General features: G+C 30.6%; 4 protein-coding genes across 4 annotated transcripts; 1 reads left to right on the plus strand and 3 right to left on the minus strand.

The window, feature by feature from the left end:
- Positions 1-1,651: 1,651 nt before the first annotated feature.
- Positions 1,652-2,995, plus strand: MKS88_002108 (profilin; the record flags this gene model as incomplete). The annotated part of the gene is made up of 4 exons (XM_067215090.1): positions 1,652-1,735; positions 2,068-2,181; positions 2,465-2,723; positions 2,937-2,995. 4 exons carry the CDS (start codon positions 1,652-1,654, stop codon positions 2,993-2,995), a joined length of 516 nt encoding a protein of 171 aa, XP_067074402.1.
- A 1,306-nt stretch (positions 2,996-4,301) lies between these two features.
- MKS88_002109 (M18 aspartyl aminopeptidase) lies at positions 4,302-5,885 on the minus strand (the record flags this gene model as incomplete). The annotated part of the gene is made up of 1 exon (XM_067215091.1): positions 4,302-5,885. The coding sequence occupies one exon, from the start codon at positions 5,883-5,885 to the stop codon at positions 4,302-4,304; it is 1,584 nt and encodes a 527-aa protein (XP_067074403.1).
- A 2,221-nt stretch (positions 5,886-8,106) lies between these two features.
- Positions 8,107-9,476, minus strand: MKS88_002110 (peptide release factor; the record flags this gene model as incomplete). Its single annotated transcript, XM_067215092.1, has 2 exons — positions 8,107-8,880; positions 9,054-9,476. The coding sequence occupies 2 exons, from the start codon at positions 9,474-9,476 to the stop codon at positions 8,107-8,109; spliced, it is 1,197 nt and encodes a 398-aa protein (XP_067074404.1).
- Positions 9,477-9,606: 130 nt separating this feature from the next.
- On the minus strand, positions 9,607-11,900 carry MKS88_002111 (palmitoyltransferase DHHC6; the record flags this gene model as incomplete). Its single annotated transcript, XM_067215093.1, has 6 exons — positions 9,607-9,672; positions 9,914-9,963; positions 10,286-10,523; positions 10,711-10,879; positions 11,070-11,269; positions 11,658-11,900. 6 exons carry the CDS (start codon positions 11,898-11,900, stop codon positions 9,607-9,609), a joined length of 966 nt encoding a protein of 321 aa, XP_067074405.1.
- Between the last annotated feature and the right edge of the window lie 214 nt (positions 11,901-12,114).

Raw genomic sequence — 12,114 nt, forward strand, 5'->3', positions numbered from 1 at the left:
ATTAGTATATATTAGCACAAATATATTACGTATATACATACGTATATATAATATATACATACATATTTTACACTTAAATATTTATGCATAAATTTCATAACTGCATGTAAACTAAAAAAAAAAAAAAAAAGGGTTAAAGGAATGTGCAAGAGAAAAAATGCAAGCTGTTTGTTGCATGAAATATTTTCCCAATTGTGTAGTTCCATTTTATTCTTTTGATTCTTCTGTTTCTCCCTGATGGTTTGAAACGATTTTTTACAAAGTTATCTGATCCTTGTCATTTGTTATATTGTTACACTACAAAAAGTTTTTTGCTATTTTGTTCTTTATTTTGCTCTTTCGTTTGTTCTTTATTTTGCTCATTCTTTTTTTTTTAATGAGCTATGAATTTCACTCAAGCACACATTTAAAGGGAAACAAAAAAAATTGAAAAAAATATAGCAATATAAAGCAGTATAAAGAAAATAATAAAATGCGTAAAAACAATACAGTACTAACAATACAAACAGTACAAAACAATAAAAAACAAAACAGATTAAATTAATTTTGTTATTATTTTTCGGCAATTACGTCCACATTTTGTGCTGATCTTTACGATTTCAGCTTTTAGTTTCATTGTTTTTATGATTTAATGATTTAATGATTTAATGCTTTATTGTTTCGTTGTTTCGTTGTTCTATTGCTTTTTTTTTATTTTTTTTTATATTTTTTTATTTTTTTTTTGTTTTTTATTTTTTTATTTTTTATTTTTTTTGTTTTTTAATTTTTTGTTTTTGTTTTTTGCTTTTTGGTTTCTGCATCTTAATTTTCCCTCTAATTTTGAGCTCTCATTTTTGGGTTTTTTAAAAAAAAAAAAAAAAAAAAAAATTATATATGTACAATATATATGTGCAATATATATATGCATAATTGTATATGTACCCACATGTATGATTTATACACGTGTAAACATTTAAGTGCACATATGTTACATTTAAATTGCTAGCCAACTTTTTGTTTTCTTAAAAAACATGATCACTTAAGTTTTTAAATCATTTCAAATAAAAGCTTTTGCATTTAACACGAATGTATTCAAAAATGTGTAGGTGTACATGAACACATAAACTCATAAGTAAACACGTACATAAATACATGATAAATGAATGATAAATACAATACGAACGCATAAATATATATACATTACAAACACATATACATATACATTATAAACGCATACATATATACATACTAAAACACCCTTATACATACATATAAACTTTTATACATCAGGTGTATTTACCTTCATTACTGACAATTTTTTTTTTTTTTTTTTTAAAGTCGTACAATCGCTAAAGTTGCTTTGTTTTTTTTAAGTTTTAATTTTTTTTTTTTTTTTTTTTTTTTCCTCTCAACTTTGCGTCGTTTGCTTTGTTTGCTTGTTAGGCATTTTTCGTGGTTCAACTTATCACTCTCTTTTTTTTTGTATTGCTTCCTTTCTTTCGTTTCGTACTTGTATCGTTACGTACTCGCATCATTACGTACTCGCATCATTACTTATTCGCATCGTTACGTATTCACCTCGCTAGTCTTCTTTTCTTTTCCTTTTTTTAAAAAATTAGCACTATCCGTGTGCATTTATTGTTCAAAAAAAAAAATTAAAATAAAATAAATAATGGAAGAGGAATATTCTTGGGATAGTTACTTGAATGACAGACTTTTATCGACTAATCAAGTATCAGCAGCAGGATTAGCTTCGGTATAAAGAGACGCACAAAAAAAAAAAATATATTAACATTTACATTTATTTTCTTCTTTTTTTCTTTACCCATTCGTCTTACTTTGACATGGTGGCATACACCCCTACACACACATGCACATGCACATAAAAATTTACGTACATATATATATATATATATTTATTTATTTACCGCCGTACGTGTACTGGTCTGCTTTCCCATCTTACTTTGTTTTTACTTCATTATTTAAGGAAAAAAAAATAATAGAAAAGTAAAAAATGGAGGAGGGAAAACACTATATTATTAACGTACATACATTTTTGTACTCTTCTTCTTTTTTACAAATTTTTAGGAGGAGGACGGAGTAGTGTATGCTTGTGTTGCCCAAGCCGATGAGAACGATCCCAACTTTGATAAGTGGACGCTCTTTTATAAGGAGGACTATGAGATAGAAGTAGAAGACGAAGTAAGAAGCGAAAAAAAAAAAAAAAAAATGCACATAATAAATAAATAAATATATAAATATATATACATATATATATACATATATATATATATATATATATATATATAAAGTGTGTAATCTTGTACCACTTGAGTATCACATGGTGCAGGGCTGTTTTGCGTGAACTCCTTGTGCTTGTGGAATTTATTTACTCGAATGGTACTAACAATTCTGTTTGCTTTTACATTCATTTGTGTTACTACTCGCGTCGATACACCCATTTCCTTAATTTTTTTGCTCGAAGAATGGTAACAAGAGTAAGAAGACTATCAATGAAGGACAAACTTTATTAACAGTATTTAAGGAGGGTTATGCACCCGATGGTGTATGGCTGGGGGGAACCAAGTATCAGTTTATAAACATTGAAAAAGATTTAGATTTTGAAGGGTGCACATTCGACGTTGCTACATGTGCCAAATTGAAAGGGGGGCTTCACTTAGTTAAAGTACCTGGGGGAAATATTTTAGTTGTGATATATGACGAGGAAAAGGAGCAGGATAGAGGTTGGAACAAATGAGCTCGAGGGGCAGGCTCCCTCCATGTGCATGCATATATAAAAATATGTATATAATACACATGTGTTTATTTGTATATACGTGTATATGTGCATATGAAGTGGGGTTTTTACCCTGTCTTGGGCTACTTATTGGGCACATTTCGTTTTTGCTTTGTTTTGATTTTTTTTTTTTTTTCTTTTTTTTCCCCTCCATTTTTAGGAAACTCGAAAATTGCGGCTTTAACATTTTCGAAGGAATTAGCCGAGAGTGGCCAGTGAAGGAGTGAAGAAATGAGAAGTGGAAAAAGTTTACGTGTGGGAATGTATATATACTTTTTCCTGTACATAAATTTTGCGCACACACAGTATATACAATGGGGGTGGTGGGATACGGGTGTACCCCTCATCGAGTGGAAGTACCACGTTTGAACAAGATTTTTTCACCCAAATAAATAGCTTGGCTATTTATGCTTTTTATTATGCATTTTTTATACTTTTTATTATGCATTTTCTATACTTTTTATTATGCATTTTTCATACCTTTTATTATGCATTTTTTATACTTCTTATTATGCATTTTCTATACTTTTTATTATGCATTTTTCATACCTTTTATTATGCATTTTTTATACTTTTTATTATGCATTTTTCATACCTTTTATTATGCATTTTTTATACTTTTTATTATGCATTTTTCGTACTTTTTATTATGCATTTTTCGTACTTTTTATTATGCATTTTTCATACATTGTTCTTTCTTTTTTTTTTCAAATATTACTTTTATGGGAAATAAATTTACATGCGCACATGTAGACATATATGTAAATACATGTACATAAGCGCCCACATTTCCAATTTAATACGATTTATTTAAAACATCATTGTTACTTAATAAGGAGATCCTCATAAGGGGGTAAATGGCAAATTATTTAAAAACCGTCCCATATTATATTTTATACGAAAAATTGTAAATGCTTAATCTGCTGCGAGCTAATGAGGTGATATCTGTTTTTATGCAAGTATTTTTTTATGAACAGGCAAGAATTTTAAGCCATTTAAAAAAAAAAAAAAAAATAAAATAAAGATAAAATAAAATATAATATAATAAAATGGAAAAAAAATAAAATAAAATAAAGATAAGTAAAATAAAATATAATAAAATGGAGATAAACAAAATAAAATAGGGTGGAAAAAAAAAAAAAAAAAGGAAAAACCCCATATGAATGTTCACTACGCAAGTTCTGTTTTCGTCTAAAGTTCGCTTTATATGCCTCGTTTATACATAACTGCGCATAGATGGGCAGATGAACACATGAACGTAAAAAAAATGAAAAGAAAAAATGGTACTTGTGTAAAGGAGGAGAGGGAGAGGAGGGCGAGGGTAAAACAGCCATATGGGGCTAAACATATACGCAAACGGGGAATTGATATGCTTACACATACACATACGTATATATACATACACATGCATGTGTCTATATACATACATGCACCTCTGTTTATGCTTCCTTCATTGGATAGGCGCTCCGGAGGGAAAATTGAAAATAGGTATATCGCTTTCTCTGTGGGAGGAGTTCCCCCATCTTTAAGTATCCCCTACGCAGGATGATAGTACCCGATTGTAGTATGTGTAGAAAGCCAAAGTGCCTTTTATTAAGTAATAAATATCATGGACAGCTGCTATTTCTCTTATTGAATGCATGGCTAACTGAGGAATACCGATGTCTATACCAGGCATAGATAAATTTGAAGCGACCATTGAACCTACTGTACTACCACATGGTGTATCATTTTTAACCATAAAATTTTGATACTTTATTGTTTGCTTATATTCATTAGCAAACAATTCAAATGTTCTTTTAATTAAACATGCATAATATGGTGCAGTAACGTAATTTTTATTTGTGTTATATTTGATAGCGATTCCTTCATGAAAATATAAATGATGGTTAGTCTGTACAGTTTCTGGATAATTAGGATGACTACAATGTGCCATATCAACATTTAATATAAAAGATCTGTTCACTAGATTGCCATAAATTTCATCCACACTTGTATTACCATTGCTGATGTCGTTCATAAAAATCGATGTTATAATTCTTTCAATAAAGTTTTTGGTAAAATATGACTGAGCCCCTATTTCACTCAGGGAACCGATTTCCTCGTGGTCATACCCGATACATATATATAGGTTGTTATCATAGCTGCATTTGTCCTGCTCACCACTGCCACTGCCACTATCACTTACATCACGACTTCTTACATTTTTCACCAACTCGATAAAAGCCTCAAACACGCAAAAGGAGCCGACAAGGTTGTCAAACCGAGCCCCTTCTATGAACTCTTCATAAACTCCGGTAAAACATGGCTCCTGTGCATCCATTAGGCACAGCTCGAAATCTAATATATCTTCTTCATTACAATTTAATTCCTTTGCTAAAATGTATAACAGGGGAGAAGAGTTTACGTTTTCTTTCTGCTCTTGTTCTAGATGATCTTGTGTTGTTCCTTCCCCCTGTGTGCTTATCCCTTCTTGGCGTTTTTGTAATTCGTTTTCGTCCGAGCTCTTCTTTGTTATTCCTTTCCTTTTTTTTATTAACTGGTCATACAAAACTGTAGATAGTATAGGTTTCAAATGAGTTTCATAATTTATCTTAACAGTAAATTCAAATCTTGTTCTATGTTGTAAATGTATAGCTAAACTTGGCAAAAAGAATAACGATTTGTTTATTTGTATTAATCGTTCAATTAATTTATTGTCCTTTTTAAAAACTACTTGACCGGACAATCCTAAGCCTCTATCAAACCATGTATTCCATAAACCTGATCCATAGCATTCAACATTTATTTGATTTATTTTACTTTTTACTATATTATTATTAGGTGAAATTTTTAAAGCACAAGAATCGATATGTCCAATTGATATTAATATGGACCCATTTTCTATATTAAAATTTTTACCAATAAAAAAACTACAAATATTCCTGTTCTCCTTGCTTAATACATAACCTTCATTTTTTTGTAAATTCCATTTTTCTCCTTCACTTATGGGTATTAAACCATTATTTATTAATTTATCTCTTAAATTTTTACAGGCCAAAAAGCTACTTCCACTCTTTCTAATGAACTTTATGACCTCCTGCGCATATTCTCTTGCTTTAGTGTCCATCTATATATGTGTTGAGGTACCTAACTGGAGTGAGGAAGGGGAAGTCGAGGAAAAGGAATACTACTCCTAATTTTGTTAGCTTCTTGGGGATACTTCCGCGATTGTACAGTGTATATGTGCTCGTGTGCGTGCACGTATGCATGTATATTCCTATTATCAGACTAATTTACCTACTTTTCTTTCCCTTTCTGGAGTTGGGTCAACCTGTAATATTATTATAATATTTTTAAATACTCTCTTGTATGGATGGGGGAAAAAAAAAAAAAAATATTAAAAATAATGTTCATAATATATGTGCCACCTTTTTTTTTGGGGGGGGGAGCGTGAAAAAACAGTTAACTAAGTTATGCAAAAATGTTAACGTTGTCATTTATACATATGGTTGGCACAATTTACAAGTTGCTAAAATTTAATCGGATTATTTTAATAAGTTTTGATGACTTCTGATGACTTTCTCAAAAAAGAGGAGCAATTAAGCTAAAATTGAATACATGAAAATATGAAAAATTGACGAGCTAAAAAAATTTTTAAGTTCGCCTTAACATGTTGCGTATATTCTGAACTGTTCAGGTTTTTTCCGAGTATAAAAAAAAAAAAATAATAAAAATAAATAAAAAAAATGAATAAATAAAAAATAATAAGAAATAGATAAAAAAAAAAAATGAATAAATAAAAAATAAGAAATAGATAAGAAATAGATAAGAAATAGATAAGAAATAGATAAAAAAATAGGTAAAAAAATATATAAAAAAATAGATAAAAAAATAGATAAAAAAATAGATAAGAAAATAGATAAGAAAATAGATAAGAAAATAGATAAGAAAATAGATAAGAAAATAGATAAAATATAAATAAAAAGTAGAATAAAAATTGGTAATAAAAAATCCATTTGCTTTTGAAGAGGTTAGGGGGATGCACATACATATATACACCTACGCACAGGTGTACATGTGTACACTTACACATGTATACATGTATTCTTGTAAACGTATCTATTATGCCTCACTCTTACACACAACGTGTTAATATTACGCATGCCATTATTGGTACATATACACCTATATCATTTATTAAGTGCTCAATTTTACGTATGAATTGTTATGCATGTATTAACGTTTACAAAGGTACAATATCTAAGCTTCCTGTACACGAAATATTTCTAGTGGCACAAAGGAATAAGGAGAAGCAGTAAAATAAGATGATGCCCATTGTTACAGTAAAAACTAAACGAAGCCCCTTTTCACTTTTATAATTTATTTGACTTTATGTGGATATTACGTTCATTACACATTTGCATACTTATGTATACATTAGTACACACGTGTACACATTTATACATGTACATACATGTGCATAAATATATATGTGTATAAACACCTACCACCATTTTGAATAGTATGCTTAAATTGTGCTCTTTTTATAGTTAACTCTTTTACATTGCACCTTATGACGTCTGACAGTTACTCATATCATCATGCACCCTTCTCTATTAACTTACAAATTCTCATAAATACGTAAAAAAATCATTTTTCGCCCAATGAGGCAATCTTATTAGTGGTTTATATGGAAATCATGCATTATTATGTTAGCGGGTTATTCTTTTTTTTTTTTTTTTTTTTTTATTCATTTATTTTGTTACTTCTTGTACTTATAGTACATGGTAAACTTGATATCCCTCTTCACTTATATAATATTCAACACTTTGCCAAATTAAAAAATGGCTGCCTTAACAGCCATTACCTTGATGTAGTAAACGCGTATACATATTGACATACTTAACGAAATAGGATAATCTTTGTCATTCATTTTTGTCATTCATTTTTATATTTATTTCGTTATGCGATAGCTTTAACGTTTTCATGTGCGTAAGGAATGGAACTCCTTTCCCCTACTTTACGAATTGTACTACACTAGAATGTTCTTTTCGAAATAAAAAAAAAAAAAAAGAAATACGGAAGGAATGATGATAAAACAAACTAGTTGTTTTTCCCACAATTGTTGCAAGGGAAGAAAAAGAGGAATTATAAAATTTCATAAGTGAAAAGATTTAAAATTATTTAAAAAAGGGGTATAAGCTATTAAGAAATGTGAGCAGTATGTGCAATTCACATACAAGTGCAGTGTATCAGATGTTCCAACTTCAAATAGCCGATTACAATACGCTTTAACAGTTAGCGGATTGTGGAAAAAAAAAGAAAAAAAAAAAAAAAAAAAAAAAAAATTACTTCCCCGCACGGGAGAGAATATACATTAAGGTCTCGTCAACAATATTTTGGTAAAAAATTTTCTTTTTTTTATTAATTAACTGAATTAAATGATCACCTTTAAAAAATTTATGTATGTCGGAATATTGAACATTTGCTACATGATCTATAACAACATCATGTATAAAGTTATATGTCCTTATTTTTTCACTTCTATTTCCACTCAATTTTTGATTTTTTTTATCCTTTAAATAAATTATTTTCTCTTGTTCATAATAAAAATTATATAGTTTACTCCTCAAAAGCTCAATGGCAATACTTTTATTTTGTATCTGACTACTAGTTTTCTGTACTTCAACAGTTATGTTTGTGGGTTTGTGAACAATTTTAACACACGTTTCGTTTTTATTTACACTTTGTCCACCTGCTCCTCCTGATCTTTTTGTTTCAATAAGGAGATCTGTTTTTGAAAAATTAATTTTTTTTTGTAGCTTATCTTTTATTCTTTTTTCATCAAATATTAATACTATGGATGTGGACGTTTGTATCTTTTTGCTGTTTATTGGTACTCGTTGAACTCTGTGTATACCTATTTCTTGAGCAAAATTTTCATACACATCTTTTCCTCGAATATGTACAACAATGTTTTTATTACCACCCTTGGTCATGTCGTCTGTTATTCGGTTTTTCACCTCATATTCATAATTTTTTTTTTTACAAAAATTTTCGTACATGGTAAATAATTTCTTACTGAATAGCAGGGCTTCTTGCCCCCCTACCCCCGGGGTTATCTATAAGGGAAGAGTGCATCCAAGCAGTGTGCCCTGGAGGGCACGTGCGCGCGCGTATGTATGTATTTATTAACGTATTTGCGCACACACGAATATGTATGCACGTTTTCTATGTATACATTTATGTATATGTTTGCACGTTTGTGTGTACTTATTTTCGAGGGCGGACTCACCTCCATCTTCACTTCATCCGTGTCCAGGTGATGGTTATCATTGACAAAGGATTTGTAAAACTCGACAATCTGCTGCACTAGGGTACCCTGCACATTCCACAGGTTGCGTTTGAGCTCTTTTATATCATCATCATCATCGTCATAGTTATCATCGTTATTATCCTCCTCCTTCTCCTCAAGTTCGTCGTTCATAAGTTCGATTTTATTTTTCTGTTCCTCATCCTTCTTCTTCGCCCCTGTGTCTTTTGACTGCACACCTTTTTCCATCCCATTTTTGCTCTCCTGGACAAGTTCTTTATACAGATCTAGGTCCTCACACAATGATTTCATCTCTTTTGATTTTTCATGTATTTTTATAATTTTTAAAAAAGCTTTATTACTATCATCACATGGCATGGTAATATTTCTCTGTGCAAGTTCCATTAGTAATTTCCGTTGGGTGGGAGTTAAATAGGTTATATAGGAAAAACAAAATTTACATTTTGGCTCAAAAAAGAGTTTACTCAATGATCTAATCTTTCTGTTCATGTATTTCGTTGTAATGAAATAATAGCTAGCTGTTGCTGTGATTTTTTTTTTTTTTTTCAATGGATAAGTTTATGGTAAATAGCGAAAACGTCTGTGGAGGGCGGGAGAACGGAGGTATGTGCATTCATATAAACATAAATGTGCGTAAATATTTGTATATTATATGTATATGTATATATGTATATATATATATATATGCTTGTTTGTGTGTTGTTAGTTGACGTATGCACTTATACAGGCAGGTATTATGTAGGTGTTCATTAAGGCCAAAAGCCAGCAGCGTGCCCCTACAAACAATTGAGAGGATGTTAATTTGCTAAAGAGGGGTATACCTCAAGCGTTTTGAAGAGAATGTTCGAGCTGCGATAAGTTAGCTTCTTCCCTAAAATGGTAAAATGTTCAAAATATATGTGTGTAAAAATATACTCAGTGTAAAGTATGCACGAGATAACATGCTGGTGGATAGTACTGTAGCCACTTTTCCGTTTCTTTTTTTTTTTTTTTTTCATTTCTACTCATTCGTTTCTACTCATTTGTTTCTACTCATTTGTTTCTTCTCATTTGTTTCTTCTCATTTGTTTCTTCTCATTTGTTTCTTCTCATTTGTTTCTTCTCATTTGTTTCTTCTCATTCGTTTTTATTCGCGTGTTCTTATTCATTTATTTTTATTTATTTGCATCTATTTCTTTCTTTCCTTTTCGTACTGCTCTTCCAGAGGATTTCGCCCCGCTTTCCAAATACTACAATTTCTTTGCGCATAAAATATGACAGCAGAGAATCGCGCAATTTTTGAAGGAATAAAAGAGGCAAAGGGAAGTAACAAAAGTAAACTAATACATTTTTACTGTAACTTAAAAAAAATGGACTATTATATTTTTTTGAAAAATTTTTCAAGTAGGGTATTTTCCCGGGTGACCCATTTTCCCATGTTGTTTCATTAATCTGCGAACAGGGAGAAGGGGAAAAAAAAAAAAAAAAAAAAAAAAAAAAAAATAAATGTGGTATATATAATAGATTATATAGGTATGATATATGTAATAAATTAAATAGATACAGTATATATAATAGATAAAACGGGTCAAATAATCCAAATGAATGCAGTTTATAACAAAGGGGAGTGTAAATCCACAAATGGCATTTGACCGAAGTAATGTTGGTTCATAGCTGCTGTTCTAATTTTGCTCTCTATCTGTTTGCTTACTAAACACAGGTAGCTGTGGTAGATTCCTAGGGACAGAATCATGAAAAAGAAAAAGGATAAGGTGAGCAAAAGCATCAAGAGCCAGCAAAAGAAGTACCTTAAGAAAAAAAAAAAAAAAAAAAGGGAAGAAGTGAACGAAAGAGCAGTTAAACGAATATTTATTTAAACGAGCGATTGAATAATCGAAGGAAACCCTTCCACAGTTAATGATTGAGGAAATCGAACTTCTTTTTTCTGTTGTCTACTTTTTCGTGCTCTTTATTTTTTCTCATCATTTCCAAGCTAACCAATTATCATAATAGAGCATATTGTAAACGACGTTGGAAATATATTTCAAGGAAAAAAAAATGGTTCCTTCTTCAATATATAAAAATAAGAGGAAAAAGCATCTATTGTTCTCAGCTACACAATTGTTAATCCAAGGGCAGTGGTGGTCGAACGTCCTAACACATCTTTGGCAAACCTTGCAGTGTTTGCTTCGAAGAAGCTACAAAAGGGGGGGATATAAATGAATGCGAACAAAATAGGAAGCAGTTGACATATATGAACAAGTCAGGTGGAGAACCGTTCGGTGCAAGCGAAAATTCGCCGTAGATGCGTCCCAGTGGATGTGTTACTTTGAAGCATAACATATATATATGTAGGTATATATGTAGATATATATGTAGGTATATATGTAGATATATATGTAGGTATATATGTAGGATATATATGTAGGTATATATGTAGGTATATATGTAGTTATATATGTAGGTATATGTGTAGGTATATATGTAGGTATATATGTAGGTATATATGTAGGTATATATATATGCAAGTATGCACTTACGCATGTACGCGTGTGTGTATGTTTGTATGTAGGTGCCTAGTCTTACCTGCAGCACATCACACGCGGAGCAATACGACAGGGGGGTGTTATACTGATAGAATTTGTTGTTCGACAAACGGAAGGTGTTTCTACTCCTTGTTTTGATGTCCTTTGAAAAAATAATATTATTTTTATTAATTATATGTAGATCCGTTGGATAGCAAGTTGATAACTTTGCTTTCTCCCAGTCGACCAGTTTTTCAGTTGCACTTGTATATGCATTAACAGAAGAACATCTAGTGTAATGCATTTCATATAAGGATGATAATAACTTGTATTTGTATTTAACATTTTTTTTCCGTCTCAGTTGTATATTTTGAAAGGGAGAAGTGTGCTTTGCCCATTTCGAAACGTGGTGCAATTTTCCAAACGTGCGCACATAATTATGTAGACGTTTAAGCGAACGAACATTTTTATATATATTGTACGGTTTTTCAGTTTTGTTGTTACAACTATTGGGTGTT

The sequence above is a fragment of the Plasmodium brasilianum genome, chromosome 7 (assembly GCF_023973825.1).
Source record: "Plasmodium brasilianum strain Bolivian I chromosome 7, whole genome shotgun sequence".
NCBI classification, from domain to species: Eukaryota; Apicomplexa; class Aconoidasida; order Haemosporida; family Plasmodiidae; genus Plasmodium; species Plasmodium brasilianum.